Source organism: Eubalaena glacialis, chromosome 18 (genome assembly GCF_028564815.1).
Source record: "Eubalaena glacialis isolate mEubGla1 chromosome 18, mEubGla1.1.hap2.+ XY, whole genome shotgun sequence".
NCBI classification, from domain to species: domain Eukaryota; kingdom Metazoa; phylum Chordata; class Mammalia; order Artiodactyla; family Balaenidae; genus Eubalaena; species Eubalaena glacialis.
This window is the reverse complement of record NC_083733.1, coordinates 31,256,378-31,281,091: the sequence shown is the minus strand read 5'-3', so window position 1 is coordinate 31,281,091 and position 24,714 is coordinate 31,256,378. Positions and strand designations below refer to the sequence as shown.

The 24,714-nt window shown below is 34.4% G+C and overlaps 1 protein-coding gene across 1 annotated transcript in view; it reads right to left on the bottom strand.

The window, feature by feature from the left end:
* RPGRIP1L (RPGRIP1 like) overlaps positions 1-24,714 on the bottom strand; it is a 95,494-nt gene that overhangs the window by 61,681 nt on the left and 9,099 nt on the right. The window contains exons 4-9 of the mRNA XM_061172844.1: positions 22,629-22,927; positions 19,270-19,372; positions 17,812-17,955; positions 8,772-8,877; positions 6,662-6,808; positions 5,287-5,360 (exon numbers count right to left, since the gene is read on the bottom strand). Coding sequence (XP_061028827.1) covers positions 5,287-5,360; positions 6,662-6,808; positions 8,772-8,877; positions 17,812-17,955; positions 19,270-19,372; positions 22,629-22,927 — 873 coding nt within the window. The remainder of the gene's footprint in view (positions 1-5,286; positions 5,361-6,661; positions 6,809-8,771; positions 8,878-17,811; positions 17,956-19,269; positions 19,373-22,628; positions 22,928-24,714) is intronic.

The following is a 24,714-nucleotide window of genomic DNA, read 5'->3' as shown; positions in this document are numbered from 1 at the left end:
AAGAACACCTTGATAAGAATGATGTAAATAGAATTATTATTCCTCAATAAAAGTGTAGCAGTTTAAACTATCATGAAAATCTACTAATGATCAGACCCAGGATGTTGGAAGAATCAGCTGAAAAATAACTAAATGGTATGCAGAAGCTATACAGTAAACATTCGTTTAGGCCAGTGGTTCCCAAATGCTGGCCTACATGAAACACTGGTGCTAGGTTAAAAAATGCAGATTCTGGGGCCCAGGGATTCATAGTTTTCCCCAGGTGATAGCCAGGTTTTGGAAAAACTGATCTTGATCTGTATTTCAGCAGAAAACTATTATCTGTGAAGCTTGATATGACTGAATAATTATCAGCAGCTTTGACCCTTCTACTTATTTTAAACCCAGTAAAGGAACCAGAAATTTACAAAATCTGGTTTTGTACCGATGATGAAGTAAATGGAAAAGAAACTTCTTATTGAAAATTGCTCTTAATGTTGCTCCCAGCTAGTCTGAGGTTTTATTCCAAAAGAGATACTTTTCTGGGAGGCATTGCTTTCAAAAGAACAAAAAACTGTGTATTTATTTTACAGTCTGAATGTTTTTACTGCATTTAAAATAACATGACCTTAAAAATAAATGGAATTCTAGAAGTTTCTCTAAATATGACATCTGTTTCTTCGATCAGTGTTCTCATTTCACGTATGGAACCTTAAAAAAATACATGGATCTGGTATACCAATGTTTTAAGCTAATTTTATCAAAGGTAGAGTTACCTAGGTTTAAATGAAATCCAAATATGTACTTTAAATACTAAAGTAAAGACTATTCCCTTACATTTTCATTTTTTGATAAAGAACAAATATATTTCAAAGTATATATACCAAACACATACACATATATACATACATGTGAGTGTATATGTGTGTATGCATGTGTGTGTGTGTCTCTTATTATTAAAAGTATGTACTACCAGGAAAAAAAATTAGCATGATGAAATAGGCACAACCATACATTATATCAGCCGCTAAAAATTAGAAACAGTAGTGTTCCAACAGCATTAGTACCAGCAAAAAAGATCACCAACAGTTAATCTGGCAGAAACATCAGAAGCTGTATGTGTTTAAATTAAGAACAATTTAGCAGCCTGGTTTTTCCAAACCCACAAAATACTAGTGTAAATCAGCATAAGTCACTCTGAATTTAGTCCACTGCTATCTTCCCTCTAAATTTAGGATTACATTCCACTGGAGTTTCATGAGGAATTCCTTTTGAATTTACTGTATTCCTCTATGCTTGGAGCCATCTGTGTAACTATAAATGGTAAACCACATCTGGCTCCATTTTCTTTGTAGAGGCTGTGTACATGATTAAATCTGCATATGAGAACAGTCTTTGAGAACCTTTTATTCATGAAAATGTTTTTGTACATTGCCTACAGTGACAACTGAGGAGGGGATCATAGTTGGTCTTTGTGCACATTTCATTGTTACATTATGTTGCTGGAGTGATAAAATATCAATCTGCAGTGGAATGCCCATTGGTTCCTGTGGTCATTGGCATGTCCATTGGCAGTCCATTGGCAGTCATGGGTCAGCATACTGTAAATACACACCCTTGATCAACAACGTGATAAGATAAAAAAAAGAGATGAAGAATTCATCTCCACCCTAAGGTCTTTTTTCTTATGGAAAGAATTCCTTTTATTCCAATGTTCAAGGGTATCCTAATGTGAGAGATAGGGAAGAATAAGCTCTAATCATCCATAAAGAAATCCACAGGTACTTTAGTTAGGCCTAGTGGAAATTAAATGCGTATTAACATGGGGATATTTCACTTACTAAAGGAAAAACGATGCCCCAAATGTACTCAGTTTGATTTCTGGGAAGCACGAAGTGCTCATTTAGGATCATATGAGCTTTCATGTCTCCTAGAAGATTGTAGGGGACAGGTGTTCGCGTTACAGCAGCGGTCCCCAACCTTTTTGGCATCAGGGACTGGTTTCGTGGAAGACAATTTTTCCACGGACAGGGGTGGGGGGTGGATGGCTCAGGTGGTAATGTAAGCGATGGGGAGCGGCAGACGAAGATTCACTCGCTCCCTGCCGCTCACCTCCCGCTGTGCGGCCTGGTTCCTAATAGGGGGTTGGGGACCCCTGCTTTACAGAAATGGAGCACAGAGAGTCTATGGGTGGTCAGCAGTGCTCCCTTAAATTTTGGATATTAGATGACTATCACATTGTAAAAACCTGAATCATCCAATTCTTAAAACAGTTAATATCATCTTCAAAAACTGGACCAACTCTTCTTTTAAATAGTTATTAGATTAGTGTCTCTCAGGAGTTAATACCTTAAAATCACCTTTAACAAGAGTCTCTGGATTTAGACTCAAATTGACTGAATCTGAATTGGATGGTATTGGGGGATGGGGAGGAGGGCAGGTAGGGAGGTTTCACAGGGTTGGTGAAACCTCCATTTTACTGTTTTTCAGGTTACTGATATACATTATAGTTGAAGGACTATTGCATTCATCAGCTATATCACCCTAAAACTATATACTAACTTCAAAAATGGGACCCAGCTGTACTATATTATAGTATAGAATTTCTCTCTGACCAAATAGAAAGACTTAATTGCAAAAATTTTATTCTGAGCTTTTTAAATGAACATTTCTTAAAGTTATACTTATTTCTTGGCATAGTATCAAACATGCTATAACATATTAAAAAAGGCTCATACCAAATACTAACATGAAGATTTTACCTTACCAGATGATTCTCTAATATGTCATATGTCAAACAATAAACACATTCAAAATATCATTTGAAAAAGGAAGATGAGAATGCAATCTGCACATCACATTTTTCTCCTGAAAACTAGCCAATTTTGAATAACAAACAAATGCTCTCCTTTTAAAAACATGCTATCACTATGACTAACCAAACAGGGAATACATGTAGTTTGTGATGAGCATTAGTTATTTGGCAATGATGAATAACACTGCCATGAAATACAAGAGCTGTAAAGAATCTTGGGGAGGATGTTGATTTTTGTAGAGTTTTTCCAACTATGCTTCTGAAAACACATTATATATTTAAAAAACTGTATTAGAGAATTTTATAGCTCTATTTACTATCACATGTGCTTGCTGGGTTTTGTACCTAAGTGACATTTTTTTTTGACACAAATGTTTTGACACTCATTTATACACATTTACTTCCATACACCTCACACAAAATTCAAGTGTAAGCAGCATAATGAAGTCTGTTTTTAATGTGACAGGAAAAAAAAGGTTGCTCAAGCGCAAAACATTAAAAATAAAAACCCTTCAAAGTCAGATTTACACTCTTAGATCATCTTCTAATATGGAAAGATAAAGTTCCATGGTGATAAACTAAATATGAGAAAAACATGTCTTTCTTAAAATTTCATTTATGCATTATTCCCAACTAAGTTTAATGTTTTTTATTACAAGAAAGTACTTTCAGTAAATTCTCAAACTGAGGGGAAGTAGAAAATGTATAAGTAATGACCAAATGGCACTTATATTCATGTATTAAGACCATGTTAAATTACTTGAAATTACAAGATGTTAAGATAAATATAAATCAATAAAAATTTCTAAATGTGTGACCATCCTGTTATTGCATGAATGTTTCCCTTTTGCATATACAATCTTCCATTGCAATTAAAATCAGAGATAGGCACAGAGAAAAAAAAATTCAAGTTTTAGAGTCAAAAGAAATGGGTTTTAGTCCTGTACTGGAGTCTCAGCAATGCTGTGTGACTCTGTACAAGTCTCTTAATTTTTCTTGAGTCTCAATTCCCTTATTTATAAGATATGGGGATAACATTATTTTCTCTGCCATATAATATGGTAGCGGTATGATCTCTCCGTATAATGAAATTCTAACATTTCAAACATACAACTACTAACTACTTAGGTATATATCACTATAAACCTATGCATTGTTCTATAGAGACAGAAATACCATAAAATAGGAGGTATAATAAATGCTTTAGGTAAAATTAATCAGGGCCGATGAGAGTGGGACCAGAACAAAGCACTGAGGCCAAATGATCTGTGAGGGGGTGCAAGGCAAATTCCACATAAAGCTGTTTAGCCAGTCTATCCTTGCTGGAGAGCACAGGATGTTACTTTAACTGAGGTCTCAACCCGCTATTGGTAACCCTTAATATAATGAGCCCCTGTGCAAAGATAATCAACACTAGTATAAGCAACATACATGATACATACCGCTGGAATGATGCGTAACATTAATTTAGTTATCTCTTCAAAGTAAATCAAAATAAAAGCCTCTCCCTACATTCTTTGGTATAATTTGTTTAATTTATAAAATGTAAATTTAGTTTGCAAAACATATCAAACATAAAACATGGTTAAAAAGTTAAAGATATAACTGTAGATCAGATGGCTATTTTCTGATGTTTCCGAATATGATCAATTAGAAGCAACTGTTGAATATCAGCTCTAACATATATATTTCAATATATATAAAATTTACTTTCACGTAAACCTGTATTTATCATTTATCAGTATCATATACTGAAAAGACTTAAAAATACACACACATCTGTATCATTTAAGTAAACTTCGCTGTGGAGTAGAATTCTGTTTCTAACATTACCAGAAGGGATTAATTTTTAAAATACCATAATTATGAAGCAGATAAAAAAAGAAAAGTAAAGCAGCTCTTTAAAATTCATCTTAAGATAAAGATGCGTGTGTTTTTCGTTTTAAGAAATAGAAAAAATTGTAAGCAAATACCTTTGCTTTCCACCAACAGAATCACACGAAGCTAATAGGCTGGGTAGCCCAGCAGAAGAAACAAGGGCTTGGAGAGACCAAAAGAGGTTCAAATACAATCTCTACTACTTCCCAGCTTTAAGAATATAGGCAAATTTACTTAATTCTGTTTTATTTTCATTGTCTGCAAAATGTGCATTAATAATACCTACATTTCCAAGCTGTTGTGAGGAATTTATAACGATGTATGCAGAGTATTTAGCATAGTGCCTGCTAGCTTACAGTTTGCGTTCAATAAATGATAGCAGTTGTTACTGACAACAAAGTGATATGGTTTTCTTAGTAATAGACTGCTGCTCAGGTTAAAGAACTTATTACCTATCTCTTAAAAAAGCTTATTTTTCTTTTATAACATACATAGATTTCTTGCAATCATCTGTTGCTAATTCTTTAATCAGTATTAGGTATTCTGATATCCAATGTTTTGATAGAAAAGATCTCAAACAAGAGAAGGAGAGAACACACGGAATCATGATTTACCTGTTATAAAGTTTATCATAGTTTTCCTTTAAAAGTTCCCGTTCCTTTTCTAAATCATTAATTCTATCCTGCAGCTGAAATGAAAAGAAAATTACACATTAGGTGTATAAAACCATGTGGGGATTAAAAAAAGCATGTGAGGAGGCTAACACGTCTTGATTTCTAAATTGCAGCTGTGAACTAGTCCAATTATATCATCTGTATTTAATTTAGCATTGTTTTTCTTCCAAGTTGTTAAGTAAACATGAAATTAATATTTCTGTTTTAATTTAGTAGGAACGTATGCACTGCTTTATGGCAACATGTACCAAAATTCAATAAAGAACGTGTTAAAAGCTTGCTATTAAGTTTGGGGAAACATAATATTTTTTACTGTCCTCTGCGATGAATTCCATCATTATATTCATTTTGTGTTAATTTCCAGTTGGCTCCCCAAAATAAAAGGATTAACTTTTCTTTTGGTTTGTGGTTCAAACAACTTGTGTCAATCACTATTCACTCTGAAAACACAATTTCTCATGTTACTTGGAATTTACAAAGAGCCAGTAGTACATCCTTCAAATGAATGAACAAATAAAATCGTATATCTTGTTTTACCCCAATGAATAATATTTTTTGAAATAGACTCAGGGTAATAATTATATCTTGATAACTAAAATGTAGCTTTCTGTATTTATTTCTAGTATTTAAGTTTCATTCACCAGTATATTTTGTTGTTACAACCTTTTCCCATGGATCAGAGTACTCTTAAAATTCATTCTCTTCTCAAAATTCTTTTGATGCTAGTGAGACACTGTAAAAGATTCTTCCAAGATGAGAACAGAATGTAGACATCTTATTTCATTTCCATTCTGTTTAAGGACAAGTTTAACAGACTGCAGAAAAAGATTGCGCTAGCTGGGAAACATGAGAAGCAACATGAATAGGAAGATGAGTTTTGAAACAACTTCCTAGAAAAAAAAAATTCTCAAAATTGCTGATGTTGGAGGGCAGAACATCCTTCTCCTTAGAGACAGATCTATTCCTATAATTGTTCTGACATCTCAAATGACTAATAAGCTGTTAAGGCTGAGAAAGTTAAGTTCCTCAGGTAATCTGGCATTTGTTCGTTTAAAAATGTTATGGTTTGCTGTCTCCTCAAGGATCCTTAATCCTTTAGATAAACAGTGGATCTCAGCACATTTGCAAGTATTTTTAAGTACTGATTTGCCATGCACATAATATGTTGACTATATTTTGCTGTGCTCAAAGTGCCATGCATGTAGTTTAGGATTTTTAAGTCAATATAATATTTAAAATGTCTCTATTTTACTTTTTCAAAACAGTTACACAGAGGTGTTAATGCAAAGGATGGTTAAACTTTTTGGGAGCTTACCTCTTCTATTCTTCTTTCAGAAAATGTCATGGAACGTAACTGTTTCTCAAGACTGCAGCATTTTAAACGCTGCTCTTTAAGCTGCATGTTTAGCTGATCTCCATTTGCCATCAAGGCATCATGGCTGATCCGGAGAGTTTTTTGCTTCTAAAAAACAAAAGGAAAATTCTTTCAAAACTATTTTTGGATTCTGCTTTGAATGAATGATTACCATTCCATAAATGAATTTACTCCTGAAGTCCATGTTATATTGTTTATTCTTTATCTCACAAACAATGTATATGTGCTACTGTATTAATGTGCCATTATACAATGTATAATGTCTCCATAAAGGATACTCTTGGCCAAAGTGTATCATGAGGAAGAAAATATTTTAGCACAGAGTCACACAATGTAGGCTGTTTTTGTCCTTTATTTTATTTCCTCCTGGTTTTCTGACTTGTTGATGGTGACCAGTGAGTAAATTAGTTTTAGTAAGTAATTATTTTTTCTTTTTGCTGTGGTTACAGTGGTTGGACATGCTGTCTAAAAATGCTGCTGCATGGGTTAAAAATAAATGCTGACCATAGATATTCAAACTGAAAAGATCTGTCACCACACCATATAAATAGCCTTGGAAGGTTAGCTTCTAATTGTAATACAATTAAGAATTTCAATTCAGTAAAATAGTTACTGAAGTCTTCTTAATTTTCAAAATTGACCTATTTATGAATATGTTTTAAATTCAATTTTACATACTTACACTAAAGTCTTTTCATAGAGTCCATATGACCATAACATGTAATGCCTTATCTGCTAATTAAAATCATTAAATTTCTATTGAAGTTCTTCAATTGTTTAAAAGAAACACGGCTATTGAGCTACTTGAGTCCAATTTTTGTTAATCTTGCTTATAATCACAGAACAGTATCTTTAACCAGCTTTCTCTGTGCTTCATATCTCGGTGAAGCTGTTGGTCTGAACCTCTCAAATCTCTACCCAAAAGAGGTACCTGTGCTACCGAAGACACTTGATATTCATGGTATTTAAACAAATACCTGGAGTCACTGTTAAATGGAAATCAAAACAGTCAAAGTGATAAAAGAATGCAAAATCACTTTTTAATTCCTTTCTTAATGCTGCCTTTTAGAGATGGCTTTCAGCTACATGTATTTTTAATCTCCCTCTTCCATCCATCTGCAGACAGTGTTATCAATCCCATTCTCTAATTAATTTCTCTTTCATACACCGTCATATTTATATGGAAGGTAGCGTATTACTTGACATTAAGGAGGTACCTGTAGGATGGAAAACATGACCCAGAGTATGGCTGAGAAATATTTATCTAATTCAATAGTGAATTTAGGCTTCAGATGACCCGCTTTGCATCAATTTACTGTTTTCCTTGTTTCAGTACTTCAAAGAAAGTACTGCTTAATATGAATTCTGCTCATCTGGAATGTTTTGGAGTTCATTAATTCCAGAACCTATGTTAATTATGCAGTGCCAATAAACAGGAGTCCTCTGATGGCACATTCCTGTGCGGCCATAGTCCTTGGTAAAACAACCATGGGGATAAGAGTCTCAAGTACTGTCAACCGAAAGGTTAGGATTTAAAATAAATACACTGACAGTTGACATGAGGGGTATTCAAATATTTTCTGATACTGGTAGTGACAAAACAAAACAAAACACCACATATCAAAAAAGATTTAACAAAACTTGATTATTAATCTATTCTTAACATTGATCTATCTTGGATATTTCAAAATGCTTAGAACTGAAGATATACGCAAATACATCTAAATCTTCAGTGTTATGTGCCCATATGATTCCAGATAAAAGGAGTTAAAAATAAATTTTCTTGACATGAGATGCTTTATGATAAATGTGTTTATTATTTTAAGATGACACAGATATTTATAAAAAGTCCAAGCAGTTAGTTATTTCTTTAGTTATTAAGTTATAAATAGCTAACCATACAGGAAGTGAAATTATACACACTTGAGAATAAAAAGAGCAAAACTACTTTTTAGTGTTATGACCATTCTACTTAAAAAAAAAAAGTTGAACACTATTTTCGAACCTTTGTATCTATGTATCACCATAATAAAATAAATTATCACGGTACCTCTTGAAGCTGAATAAATTTTCCTTCCATTACTGAAAGAGCATTGCTTTTCTCCACTAGCTGCTTATGAAGCTTAATCATTTCTACGTTGTCCCGAATGTTTGACCTTCAATGACGTATTTAAGAAAAAGAGAGAGACAGAATAAAAAATGCAAGACAAAAGGAAAAAAATCTGTGGTGGGACTACAATTTTTCATTGAATGTTACATAGAAAAAAATTTACACACTTGCATATCAGTCACTGAGGTTTTTAGTTTATTATACACTTAGGATAGACTTACTATTTAAAACCAACCAGTAGTCATTCCTGAACTTTCATAAATGCACAGACTCTCAGAGTTTGAAGGGAGCCCCAAATTTGACGACTTTTGTCACTTCTACAACGACTGATAATATGAATTTAGTATCATTTTACAGTGTCCTGAAACTTGGTACAGAGGACATCAGTCTTTAGCACAGCCATTGTTCCACCACCAAACTTCAGACTTATTTGAAGGAGGACTATCATACTATTTTTCACTAAATGAAAAATATGCCATACAGCCACTCATCTTCCCACCACTCCCTCGAAACAAATGGCATCATAAGATTACCATTTATTGGAGTTTCCTCCTGGAGTTCAGACTTTTCAAAATATTTCCAGAAAAAGTGACTTAGCATTTTATACTAATAATGCCCAAAGCTGGCATTTAAATATGTTGCAGATGTGCCTTTAGCTGTAAGAGATCATTTGACGTCCACAGGGTATATAGAAACTCTATATGCTGCAATACTAGTTTGTATTTTTCCTACTGAGATTAAAGCAAACGTACAATTTAACAGGAAGATCTTGTTAAAGGTTAATCATAGATCTAAATGAATACCTGTTTTCAAAAGGCATTTATTTTCCTGACAGAGAAAGGTTCCTTAATTTAATACGTTTTACTTTCAAAAGTATTTTAAAAATTGTGAAGCTTGGTTTTAGACTTCATTTTCTAAGAAAAATAAACATAAAAATTTTAAGTTCGGAAAATTATTTCAGTATTTAAAGTAAGTAATTTTACTTCCAAAACTTATCTAGTATACACATATTGGAAAAATTGTCACAACGCCCTACTGGAACCAGAAAATGGACTACAAAGCTCACACATCTGTAAACCAGCTGAGGACCTGAAATACTTAATTTTCCTCTTTGATATTTGAAAGTTCATTGTATTTTGGCGTCGGACAGTTAGTTGTCCTCACACAGAAGATAAACAAGTCCAAGAACCTGGATCTTGCCCAGGGTACAGTCTTAACACGATGTTAAAATAATTATGTGTCTAAAACATGCTATCTAGTAGTACTGAGCACGCATTCAACAGTACACTCACCAATAGTCCCCTCAGTATTATTTTTACTCACTAAAAAAAAAGAAGAAGAAGAAGATGAAGGGTAAATATATTTTGAGTAGATCTCAAGAAAATATTCATATTTTTTCATATTTATTAGTCAAAGTAGAACTTACCCGTTTTCCCCAGAATTACTTGGTTTGACTGCTCAACAGTGAGTGACATTTACTGATACAGAAGGATAGAATACTATTCAAATAATTTCAAACCTCTTCTTACATTTTCAGCTGTACCTGATATTTTATTTTACTTGTTTTTAAGCATGTTAATATTTTCAAAAAGATATATACATGAGATATGTTTGAATAGTAACTATTACTTGATGACATTAACAAAAAATTAAGCCACAAGAAACCATTCAGTCACATAGGGTCATAGAAACAGCAGGTTTTAATTTTGAATTTTCTTTGTAAGGCAAAGGCCAGTAAGTTGCAAAAACTTTCAGTGGTCTAATTGGTGGATGCTTTCTTGAATATTTTCCTAAAGTCCTCGGAGTTTAAACTTTTCAAAATATTGGCAAGTAAGGTGATTTAGTATTTTATACTAATGATGCCCAAAGAGTGGGCACAGATACAACAGAAGTAGTATTTATAAAAGAGCAATAACAATGCGGTACTTGAAATAAAAAGTCAGTTCGCTAGAGAGCATACCTATTTTGGGATGACACAACACCTGCAAGTCTTTAATAATTATTTAAAGTGTCAGTTTTAGGGCTTCTATACATAATAGTCATTATTATGATGGGATAATTTTGATGGCAACAACGCTGTTAAGTTGAAAGTGCAGAGTCAATGACATAAAGTACATAAAAGTTAAAAGCAACATTGTGATGAATGTGGCCTGGTCTTCAGGAAGGTGTGCAATGAAAAATCATCTCAAACCTGCCAATCAACATTTTTACACAGATGAAATATGGTAAAACAACGAGGGTGTACGTGAGAGAGGAAAGAGGGAAGGAGCTGCTACAGAAAAGTGACAAGGATGTTGGAGGCAAGAGGGAGCTAGAGTCATTGCTAAGTGGCCTGTCCTAGACCTCTCTGCATGTGAAGGAAGGCCTCAGGTTGGTTTCCTCTGAAGAAGAGACAGGGCTAATTTTATGAGCAATATTTTATGTGACCTCCACATAGTATTTTCCTGCCCTGTTCCATGCACTATGAAGGGAACATCAAATCTTCAGGATGATGACATTCGAACAGAAAGAACAATGCACAGTAAAAACATTCAGATGAACTCTGATGGTCATGTACCAATTCATACATGCTGCATTACACATGGTGAAATGATCTGCAAAGGGATATCAAGCATACTAATTAAGAGCTTTGTAAAAACAAATTTCTCATATTTTTCAACAAGGATTTTGAAAAAAACTATAAAAAATTAAGTTGGAAAATGTGGTTTTTTTTCTTTTTCTTTTTTTAACAGACATTATTTAGAATTATGCTCAAATCTTCTAAAACTATGAGAAGAGCTGTTGGCCCATCTCTAAGATTAAAAACAAACTGAAATAAATTAGATTTTATCTTGAAAAAAAGTAATCCAGCTCAAAAACCTATGTGCCAAGTTTCTCTCATATAATTTGAAACAGTCAAGCAATAAACTCTGAAAGAGGAATTTCTAATGGAAGCCTTGAAAACACTTGACTCCAGCTTTGCTACTGGGTGCCATAATAAATCCAGAAACTTAAAACCTCAGATATACTGGAGAAGGAAAAACTTTCAGTGGTGCTATGTAATGTATAGTCTAATATGAAAGCTTAAGAAGCCAAAATCTTTGCTCCAGTGAAAGTTTCTAATACTTCATTTCCCAGGCACACAATTCCTCCCCGCCGCAACCCCCATCAACATTTCATTCTTTGCTGCAGTAAGGATTATGAATGCTAAAAAAAGCTTCTTGATCTTTTTTGAGGCAAAAAATGTTGTAATATAGTACTTTAACACCACTTAGAAGGGAAGGTTTTAGAATACAAAAGGTAGGCTATGAGACTCTGGAAAGTTGTTAGGTAAGATATTTATGAGATAGAACGAAGAGGTTCTTTTTGAGTAACAGTTTTAGGGTGACTAAATTTGGGGGATAAGGTTGAAAACAATCTGAGGATTAAAAAAAACTCTACAGTTGTGTTTTTTTTTTTTGGGGGGGGGAACAGTGGCAGACTCTCTAAGTATATCGTTGAGAGAAGTGTAGGTCATTCATAGCTCTTATTAGGGATACACAGATAACAATAAGGTATCACTTATGAATAGAATTATATGAGGTTGCTAGTGAATTAAATGGAATAAGCTTCACTAAAATAGCCAAGCAAAGTCTATTTGAAAGGTAATGACTTTGCTCAAAACGGCTGCTTTAGTTCACAGATGAAAATAATGCTCCCTGATTTAAGATTGCATAAAGGAAAACGTTTGTATGTGTATGTTTATTTGCCTCTGGATTGTATCTTTCTTGTGGTGTTGGGTCAAAATATAAATCAGAACTCAATATTTTCTTATTCTTAAACACGCGCAAGGAATGGAGGGGGACAGTTATGTAGAGCTTTCTACATGTACATAATCTCACTCTTCTGAAAACGGAGGGCGCGCTCCCGAGGACCGGTTGGGGACAGGAAGAACCCAAATCCTGGCTCATCTTCTTCAGGGGCCATTTTGAAGGTCAAGTTTAATGGATTCTGACTAGTAATGGGAATTTGAGAATTACATTAAAAATATCAAAAAGCCCAATGAGAAATGTAGACTCACTGGCAAGTAAGCTGTAAAAGCGAACTAAAGGTTTTATATTGTTTTTACTTTTGGATAGAATTATAGCAAATCGGTGCAATAATACAGGCTATTTCACAATTATCAGAAGCAATGATTAGCATGAGACAGGTCTTGGATGAAAAAAAAATGCAAAATTTATTAAATTAATACATACTGCTTACTTAGGAGGCAAAATCTTTCAGAATCCCAAGGTCTCTGGGGATAAAAGCATCTGGTTTTAAAAGGTAGGGAACCACTTACTCCATTTCAGCCTCTTCATTTCACAGTTAAGGTAGCTAAATGAGCCTTAGAGAAGTAAAGAATCTGGCCAGAGTTCTTATATGAGAGAGCCAGGTCTAAAGAGATAAATTCTTCCTACTCTTGTAAGTTGCTTCCTTTCTCTGGGATGTTCCTAAGTTTTAGCTTTCTCTCCACTCTCACATACACACTAATACACTAGTTACTATTAATTTTGATAATTTCTGTGGTTTAAATAAAGTGCTTGGGAAACATGCCAAGCAGCTATCACAAAAAAACTTAGATAACATTAATAATAAAAAACTTGGGGATAAAAGACATAGTATTTGAGTGTGATAACTTTTCATTAGGCAAATTCTAAGGTATTCAAAACAACGGTAGGAACTTGTTGGATATATTTTTTAAAAATGACAGATTACCTCCCTGTATAATAGTAATGTCTGCATGGTTATCCCTCGCCCCAGTTACCCTTCTATCCAAGAGCCAGATGTGCCCTCTAAATTAGGGGGCTGGGCAATCAGACAAATCCAAATTGAGGGGCATTCTGCAAACAACTCTCATCAATGGGCTGGAAAAGACTGGAGAACCACTCTAGAATAAGGGAAACCTAAAAGTCATGACAATTAAATACAATACATGACACCTGATTGGACATGGGATTAAAACAAAGAAAAACAAAACAGGGCTTTCCTGGTGGCGCAGTGGTTGGGAATCCCCCTGCCAGTGCAGGGGACACAGGTTCGAGCACGTGCGGCGGAGCAACTAGGCCCGTGTGTCACAACTACTGAAGCCCGCGCACCTGGTGACCATGCTCCACAACGGAAGAGGCCACCGCGATGAGAGGCCCACGCACCGCAGAGAGGAGTGGCCCCCGCTTGCCGCAGCTAGAGAGAGCCTGTGCGCGGCAATGAAGACCCAACGTAGCCAAAAATAAATTAATTAAAAAAAAAGAGAAACAAAACAAAAATAGCAATTAAAAAAACAGCTATAAAGGCCATTATTGGGACAATTGGGAAATTTTAATATGGACTGTGTATTTAGATGATGCTACTGGTGCATTCATTGTGAAATGTCCTGAATGTGTGACAGCTGTACTGTGGTTATGTAGGAAGATGTCCTTGTTCCTAGAAGGTGCTTAGAAATGGAGAGAGGGTGACATGATATATGCACCTAACGCTCAGAGAGAGAGAGAGGGAGAGAGGGGGAGGGAGGGGAAGGGGCCTGTGCCTGAGTGGGCAGAATGCAGAACAGGCTGTGTCATTCACAAACATGCCAAGGGGTGAAAGGTATGTGTGTTCACACTACTATTCTTACAACTTTGCTGTAGGTTTGCCATTTTTCAAAATGAAAAGCTGGGGAAGAACTTTGAGTGCCAGGAAGTAATCCGCGTCTGTGCACAGCTGGAAAGATGGAGCCCCTAAAGCCAAGCTGCTTTGTATACTGTGCGGCTGCAAAAGGCCTCTGTGTTTTATGACTTGACAGTGTGCTGTCAACCAAAGGGAAGGGGGCAAGTCAGTGTCTGAAATATTTACGGGTTAAATTTCCTCCACTGGGACATCATGGCACTTACATGATTTCTAATTAAGAAGGTAAACACCCTAACATTTACTTAAAAAAACACTTAGTACAAACTAGTTACACATTTGGTAAGAGTATAAATATTTTTGGAGTTGAAAAAGTCAGTAAAAGGTAAAATCATCCTGATTTTAATGTTCATGTACATGTGTTCACTGGTTACTGCTTTGCAGTTAATTTAAGATGGCCTTTTTCATAAGCAGAAAATGTGCATTTTTATATTGTTTAAATTTTAATATGGATTTTTGTTCAAAACAACACAGACATTCAGGCTACTTGTAAATGATACAAGATTTTTTGCTAATGAGGCATTATGTAGAACATATGCAAAAATCACAACTCAGTCTTCCAAAATAGACCACAATAACAGGAAAAGACATGATTTTAATAAAAAAGAGCAGCACTGGGTTTTTACTTCAAAGCAATTAAGGGCTTTGGATAACCAAAAGTTTATGTCAAGCTGATGCCAAACCAAACTGGTCTATTAAACACATACTACGAAGAGTTTCTGTAATATTCTATGAAAAGGCTCTTTGCCATAAATATCAAGCACCGCACTCTGAAGATTACAACTACGTTAGGTTCATGTTTGAGAACAAGGAGTCCAACATTCAGATCAGACTTCTAGAATTTCAAATCTGAAATAATGTATCCATGAAAGAGAAGTTTAAATATGTTTTCCATTTTGTGATTTTTCTCTACAGTAAATTATACCAAGTTTTATATTCTCCCCAACATTTTTCAACAGTTTTCCATTAGTCTCAAAAAAATTTCTGTTACACATAAAATTTTGAGCTATGTGTAAACATATAAGAAAAAAAAAAGACTTGAAGACCCTTATTTGAAGTCATTTCTTCAGTTTTCAACAACTGTACTTCAAGAAACAATATGTTATTCACCATAGGTACCCTTCCTTCTAAGCAAATAACCAATAATTTTCAATTTTATAAAATCTGTAAGGTAGGGTACAAATTGCTTTCATTCTTTGGCCTCTGCAACAAAAGCTTCTTTAACCGTAATACTCATTTTGTCTCTGCTTCTAATTCTTGATGTGACAGAAAATAGACTGCTATGGAGTGAATAACATAATCCCCTAAGGTTAGCCTTAGTTTAGTTTTTAAGGTAAACTCTTCTATGTGTATATGCTGATGTCTTCTGCTGAAAATACTTATACTAGAAAATATGCAGACCCATCTATGACTCTAGTTCTTCGGCTGTTCTAGTCCTAGGACTGAAGAACTTTTGGATTTCCCTTTCAATTAACACAACACTCTAGTTCTTAGATGATCATATGCCTTTGGAAGAAGGAACGGCCAACACAGGGTCGATCTTACTCTTTGGCAATTTAAGAAATATAACAGAGAAAGTAGTCTGATAACCTTGTACTCAGCTGTTGAGGAATGGGCTCCAAGCCTGGGCTTGGCCTAATGCAGAATTTTTATATTCAGATAATATTTTAAATATGGCTGTTGGCAATTTATTAAGGTCACCATATTCAGTGTTGGGGTCTTCAGCACTGTTCCTCACAAGGAACCATTTATTGGTTTTCTTAGGGGGAACATGGATAACTCCTAGGTATTTAAAACCCTGATTCAAAGCCAGGGTTCAAATTACATTCCCTATTACAAATATAATTCTCAAAAATATTCATTTTTCTTTTGCCCTGCACTTAGAAGGGTATATTAATGTCACAAAATATATAGAATTTCATTACATAATTTAATTTTACACATAACTTTTTAGGAACACAAATTAGTAGAGATAATATTAACCTTTTAAATCTTTGAAATAAAAAGCTTTTCATATATTTTTAGCCCACTTTATTTTTTTAAAACAAGTCTTCTATTATGCATCTTAGCTTTTTCAAATATTACTATGTAAGGTTTGTTTGTGAAAGAAGAAGTAAACTCTGATTCTGAAATGAAAAAGTGGAAAATCATACTTGGTTTTTCTAAATGAGAACCTACTCACATAAGTATGATATCACACTTGGTAAGGGAAAAACAAATAGAGGATCTAGGTCTGGTTTAAAAAAATGTTAAGAGAGAAATAAAAGAGACATAAAAGATATAACAATCATATGCAATGTGTAGACCTCATTTGGATTCCAATTCAAACAGCAGGAAGTCATCGTTACAGAAGTTTGAATATAAACTAGTTATTAGATGGTATAAAGGAATTGCTGTTAATTTTGTTAGGTGTGATAATGGCATGGTGATTACATTAAAAAAATTCTTTATCAGACAGCGATATATACTGAAGCATTTACAGGTGTGATGACATGATATTTGGCAGGGGCTAATTAATTAAAGAAAATGAAGGTGAAGGGATAGATGAAACAAGATTGGTTAGCATGTTGATAATTGTTAAAGTTGAGAGATGAGTACATGAGATTTCAGTATACTACTCTCCGTACCTTTGAGTATGCTTGTTCCAAACAAAAAGAAAAGGGCCATAAAGGAAGAATATGGTAAAGAAAGAATATGGTAAAAAGATAAAATCTTGTTGGAAGCACAACGTGGAAGCACAAAATGAGAGAAGAGGTATTAGGAACCAACAAATGACAAAGGAGGACGGAAAAGAAAATACTGTATATTATCCAACATCAAAAATGAAGAGGCAGCAAGGAGACTACTGAAGGGCCCCACTGTCACCCATAACAATCAGCAGAATTCGATGCAAACTTTGAATATTAGGAGAGGTAACATCTTTATGGGATGAAAAAAATGGGGACTGTATTATGGAATGTACTACCTTTTAAGGTTGGGAAAAAAACTTAAATAAGGTTGGGCTTATTCACAAGGTATGCCAACAGCTGAGTCCTTGTCACACATATTTTTCTTGGTAGGTACAATCAAATGGTATCAGAACTTCCTACCGGCTTGGTAAATGAGCAGAGGAAACAAGTGAAGGCAGAGTAGGTTAGGGAAAAATGCCCTTAGACTTGAGTTGTTGATAGCAGTTAGTAGGTCTAGAGCAGGCTTATATGAAGAATGTTAAGTAAAAACATGATTTTTAAATAGACTAGGCTTATCCTTCTGTGGCACATGATAAAGTATTTTAAACTAATTTTGACCTTATCAAAGTGATATTTCTGTTTTAACATACCTTTGATCTGTAGCCTGCTGTTCTCGAAGCTGAAGAAGAGATAACTCAATTTCATTTTCTTTTCTCCTCAACTGAGTTTTCAGGATCTCAGCCAAGTGCTCTAACTCTTCTATCTGGCCTCTCTGTGACTGAATAACATTTTCTCTGAAATAAAGAATCTTTACAAGAATTTGCAGCTTGAGGGAAAATCTGCAGTATATAAGAGCAGTACAAAGAAAGTGCTTCATAGTAAAGGGCAAGCAAAAGTTAAAAATTTTAGCTTAAGTGCCCCGGCACATAGTGAAATAGTAGCAGATTAAATGTGATGATTTGGAAGTACATATGGAAGAATTCAAGGTATTGCTTTATATAAGATAATGTCCTAGGCAACGGACTGGACTGTGGTTCAATTCAATGCAGTATTTATTGGTCACCTACTAAGTACTCTGTGATCTGGTCTTCTTCAGGTAATTTATGTGCCTTTGTTCTTTCATATGCACAGCTGCTTATACCACCCAAATTAACACTTCATAGAGAGAAGGCAAGAAATTTGCAAAACATAACTTAGTGGTCTCTGGTTTATATTTTATCTCTACCATGTCTGGCAGCATCCCAGTGTACCGAGCCTCAGGACTGGTCTGAACCCTTGCTTTTCCACTGACTAACAGGAAACAAGGTTAGGTCTAGTCTTTTAGTTTTATTCTTTCACAGGCAATCATTACTGTAACTGGTATTTAAAATATTCAAAAGTAAAAATTTAAGCCAATATTATTCTTAAGCAGCTATCGAAAGTATGATACTCTTTGTCTCATGCTTTCTCTCCTCATTCAGAATTGTTGCTTTTTGATGATCCAGGTGAAGGCCTTATCTTCATTTGTGTGACTTACAGACACTGAGATCACCATGAGGCTTTGATTAACTGGAAAAGTAAGCTAAACGTGGCAGAAGTAACTTTTTTGAAACCACAGTATGATGAAGAATGCGGTACCATAGAATCAGCATGAAACAAAATCTGAAATCCATATGTATTTGATAGCTCCAAACTTTTAAGCCACTCCCTCCAATTCTTTTTTCTTTTTTTAAACCACAGAAAGGCTAATTAATTCATGATCTAAAAAAACCCAAAAAACAAAAAAAACTACCTGTAATTCTTCTGAGAATGAAAATGTTGCCTCTAAAGCTTATACTATTCTAAATGACTGGGCTTTATGCCATTCCATTGAGGGGGAAATTATAATAATAAAGAGGACTCTTCTCTAAACGCTTCCACTGATGCAATTGGTTACGTTTTTCATTTACCTCATTGTACTGGAAAGATGTTATATAATATCTGTTCTTACCTCACAGATCTAGCTGTATTTTAATGGAGCAAATTATTTGTACACAAACCAATTTTGTTTAAAATAAAGGCAAGGGAGGGATCAAAAAAGACATGATCAATATACAGTGTTCTAAAATGACCACAAAAAGAATACATACAAATTTCTTATTTCTCCTCTGGCTTCTTCGAGTAAACTGTTGCCATGTTTTGTAGGCATGGGTTGCAGAGTTTCCGCTACATCTGTATCTTGGAATTTAATACCTAAAAATAAGTTAATAAGATTATTAATTAGTGAAGTTGTTTAGAAAAGAAGGACCCTTGACTTGCTATCGTAAGGAAATATGCAATACAATAAAGTCTCTTAAGTACTGAGAGATATGCGCTCCATAGTACAGAGAATCAGACGTACATTGCCAAAGGAACTGTTAGATCTCAGCCACCAGTTGGCATTAAATAAAACACAGCAGCAAGTATTGCTCATTTAACAAATTCTACTATGGAAACCAAATTACCCAGAAATAGTTTTATTCAACTTAGATTTAGAACTTCCAAAGTAAATTCTGAAAGAACCAAAATTTTAACAGGTCTTTACAATATAAACTGAGGTATGAAGGAAAAAGTTTTCAAAACCGTGATTTTTTTTTTAGTATTTTTGATAAAGGTTTTTTGATTTTTAAATTACTCATTCACACCCCTTGACCTTACATTTTGAACCTTATCTTCATTTGTGTGATTCACAGATATTGTGAGCGTAAGTCAAAATGTTTCCTGTACTTTGATTTATTCTACCTCAATAAGAAAATCCATATTTAAACAAAGGTAATTTGAGAAGAGATCATCAATAGGATTCCTTTAAATAAAACATTTTGCTGCTGCACTTCAATATAATTTTTCTTATAAAAATAATTACAATTTTTTGTAACTTACAATAATTTTGTAAATATTGTAAATTACAATAATTTTTACAAGCCTGGTCCCATTGTTAAAAACGAGACATTCTTTTAATTATAGGAGTTACTTTACACTTATAGAATAATTAGGTTATTAGTTTTAGGTAAATGAAATATGACAAATAATTTAGATTTTTAAAATGGAGAATAGTTCCAGACATAAAGGTACAGAAAAAACTCATTCTCCTTATAAAAGTTTACTTTTTAAAAATGAGAATTTTAATTAGGAAAAATGGAACTATCATTTGCTATTTCCAAAACTTTCAACATTTATTGCTGTAATCCAGAGTAAAGAATGGAACAGGCCCTGCCTAAAACATTACAATAGTTTACCGTGTTAAAATTTGCCAATTATATTATTTTGGCAGTAATACTAATTCCTAAGCTTTTCCTACATAAATCAAGGAAAAACTAAACATTACTACTAGAATTTAAAAAAAAAACCACTTATACTCAAAACATATCTTAAAACTTACAGTCTCATGGTGATTTTCCAATGGCTATATTTAAAATGTATACACTTTATAATCTTTCTACTGGTTCTTCACAATAGGAATTGTTTCTACACTACATTGATCACACCTTAAGCCAGTACTTTCTATCCTTTATCCTGACAAGGTACAAATAGGAAACGATAATATTTGTACAGCAGCTTTCGGGGGCAAGACTGCTTGTGGCCCAAGAGGGTCAGGGTTCTTGCCCAGCCCCTCAGGCTGCGGTATTTCTGACAACTCTGGTCTAAGTCCCAGCCTCAAAGGCGGTCTTGAAGAGTCTATTAAGGCTACTAAGGTAGCGATCTTGATAATGATGCCTCAGGTTTACACAGAAAGATAGAAGTTAGGAAAGTATTCATTACTATTTAATCCTTTGTGCAACTTCTTATGTCCTAGATTCTGTACCAAACAGTGAAAAAGTTCTGAATTACTAACAGTGTAAATATAAGGAGAAATTTAATCTATGTAAGTAACATTTTAAAGGCTCTTCTGTTCTGTGGCTCTTCTACAAGGAGAAACTTCCATCAAACTCTTCTATTTAAACAGCAATTCATAGCACTAGATTAGCTTGCCAATGTTAATCTAATATTTGGGCATCGTTTTTATTTAGCATAAAAGACCTTGCAGACCACAGGGATCATCTTGCCCAACTGTAGCCACAGATGACAAAACTAAGGTTCAGAGAGCATAAATGACTATTTAAAGGTAAAATATATTGTTGTGGACCTACCATCTCCTGACCTTTCTTCTAATCTGGTGTTATCATTCCATTTTACAGGTGCGGAAAATGAGGCTCTGGAAAGTCAAGTGCTCTCTTCCACATAAAAAGTTAATTAGCGGCAGAATGTATTTTTGATTTATAATTCATTATGATTACTTTGGTTATATTCAAAGCCTACTGCCAATCTCACATAGCTAGGAGTAGCCAAGCTCTTTTATCCTGGAGCTGCCTCCTGCCTACCGTGGAGGCCTTACTGACTTCAAAGGAACTCTGTCTAGGGAACATATAGTGTTAACATTTTGGCTTGGAGAGAAAAATAGAACAAATTTTTCTCTTTTTCTGTTCAGATAGTGTTTTTTGTTCCCTCAATGAATTGAAAGTTTTACATGATTTTTTTATTTCCCTAAAGATGTTTGGTCTTTAAGTGGAGCACATTCCAAACAAAGATGAACTAGAACTAAAATTCTATTTCCTTCCCTAGTAGTTGAAATGAAAAAAGTATTCCTTAAAATATTTATTGACTTTTTGCTTCATTATAAATAAAGTTTGTCTGTGGGTGGAGGGAATTGGGAATTTTCATTAGAAATACTTAGGTTCTGTCTACAGTTCTGAGTCTTCTATATTCAATTGAATTGCTTTGTAAGCTGGGTAGGTTTTAGGTGATTCATTTTCAAGATGAGAAAAGTGATTGACCAATGATCATTTTCTGAAGATGGAAGAGACCTTTACGGTCGCTTGCTCAAATCCTTTTATTTTATGTGTAAAGAAAACTCAAGTTCAGAATGATTAGAAGACTTGTCCAAGGTCACCAGACAGCAAGCAGAGGAGCAAGAACCCAACTTTTTAAACCCCTAGTTATGTGCACACTCCACTGTCAAGCTGCCTCCACACAATGAGGAAGATTTAAACAATTCTGTAAAATTTATAGAAGGCCTTTGGACGAAGAACCTAAGTGTGATCCTTCAGAAAAACAGTGTGACCATATGGGCAAATTAGTGGTTTCTCTGTTTGCCTGAGTCAACGAGATTTCCATCCATAATATAAAAAAACCAACTCAAACTAAACTAAACCCGTAATTTATGTAGTTTCATACATGCTTCTTTTATTAGTTAGGATGAATAGTTATGTTCAATGTTTTACTAGACAAATTTGAGCATGATCTAGTGATTCTTATATAAAATGATCTTCATGTTAATGTGATTTTATCAAAAAGTCAAAAAATGATTTCTCTCTTTCTAAAGACACTCAAAAACAAGAATAGTACAGAAATAAAACTCTGTGCGTATGTACGTATGTGTGTGTAAAACAAGTTATTAACTTAAATTTAGGATTTAAAGTAAGCTTTAGTTTACCTTTCCTGGGGCATTCCTGTAAGCCTGCATTTTCATTCACTTTTCTACGCCCAGTGTTAACACGAGATTGCACATAACTGTATGGAGTTTGCCTGTGACCCTGGATCTGAAGTTGCTGTTTGGTTGAAATTAGTCTGTTTTTGAGGACTTCATTTTGTCTTTCAAGCTCATGAACTTTCTCTTGCAGCCGCTCAATCATTTCTTCCATTTCCACATCTCTTCCCAGCCGCTTGGGGCCGCCACCAACCCGTTCATATCTTTTCTTGTCATTAACTAGCCGTATTAACTTGGTGGCCATTCTAGGGAAATAATAAAAAGATGAAAAGGAATGTGAGAAGTCAGCATAAAATGCATTCTGTTGAAAGGAACATAATCACTGTGAAGACTTCAGTGCAGAACCTGAATAATAAATTTCAGGTTTTGATGTAACTATTACTGCCTGTGAAGAATCCTTTGATGATAATTGAAACCACTGGGCAACAATCTGCTTTATAGCACTGACAAATAACAGTTTCCTAAGGCTTATCATTTAAGGTTAGTAAAGAGAGGACACATATTTACTCCATATGTTCCTCAAATGCAATTTTTAACGCATGACCTTATGTAGGAATGCTGTATGCACTTAAATGTAGCTACAGATTGTGGATATGGTGGGTTATATCTGCAAGCCACAGTAAGTTAAAACTTTTCAAAATTGTATTAAGACTATGCAGCATTTAGGTGATGTATTGTTTTCAGTTTCTCTAGGATTAAGACATATTACAAATATAAAAATGTTAAAATGCATAGATACATACATATTAAAAGCCCAATGAAAAATTCAAAAGAAACCCAAATGCACCATTAAATGTTGCTTAGTGCTCAAGAAACATGCCTGTTTAATGGTAGAACTTAATTAGGTACAGAATGTATTATTTCAATGGTACTTTTAAATTTAGACATACATTGTGCTTTTGACATCTCAGGAGTTTATACCTTTGATTCTTTTAAGTTTTGATAAAAACTGGTTAGACAGAACAAAAGACAGAAAGGGCACATGGGGGTGATGTAATATACACGTACAGAAAACATGCTTGACAGTGAATGGAAAAATCTTGGCAGTACAAGAAAGAAAAGGTGGCTTTGATGAGAGACACAAGTTCAAGACTTTACAAAATTGGTCGCACATCTTCAATAGCTGATTCTAGTTTATAGTGAATCTATTTTTATAAAGACCCAGACAGGAGATTGAAAATAAAAACACACTTCATTTTTCTTTAAACGGGGTTTTGCTTTATTTTAGCATGGTTATGGACAGAAGCTTTTACTTAGGAGAACAAAAGTGAAATAAAAAAACCCCTTAATAGCTTTGGGATGTCATAGAACAACCTTTTTTTGCCCTAAGCAGAGTCCTCTGTAAAAGCAGTAGTAATACATGTCTATCTACACTTCTGGCTACTCGGTCTACAGCATGCGGCATCAGGGGAAAGCTATGCATAACATAATCAGTTAAGATTGTTTTCTTTTTCCCTTGAGGCACATCTATTAAACATGCTTTATAAGGGATATAGGATAATAAAAACCAAGATCCAAGAGTACCACAAACACCCTAGTAAAGTAATCAATGGATTAGTTCCTTTTCCACCTAATCCAGAGAAGGATATATCATTGAGGAATCTGGGCAGGTATCATAGCCCAACAGAGCCACACACTCTACCTAGCCCTTTAGGACCCTGAGCCCCACCAAATGGCTTATCCATAGAAAGATGGTAGCCATTTAAATGAGATGTCAACCTAAATATCTGAATCTTCTGTTACACAAAGACTTTCACACAGATAGAGATTACATTCAAAAGAAGGACATAGATTTAAGCAAAGATCAATAAAACTAAAAGCTGGTTCTTTGAGAAGATAAACAAAATTGATAAACCATTAGCCAGACTCATCAAGAAGAAAAGGGAGAAGACTCAAATCAATAGAATTAGAAATGAAAAAGGAGAAGTAACAACTGACACTGCAGAAATACAAAGCATCATGAGAGATTACTACAAGTAACTCTATGCCAATAAAATGGACAACCTGGAAGAAATGGACAAATTCTTAGAAA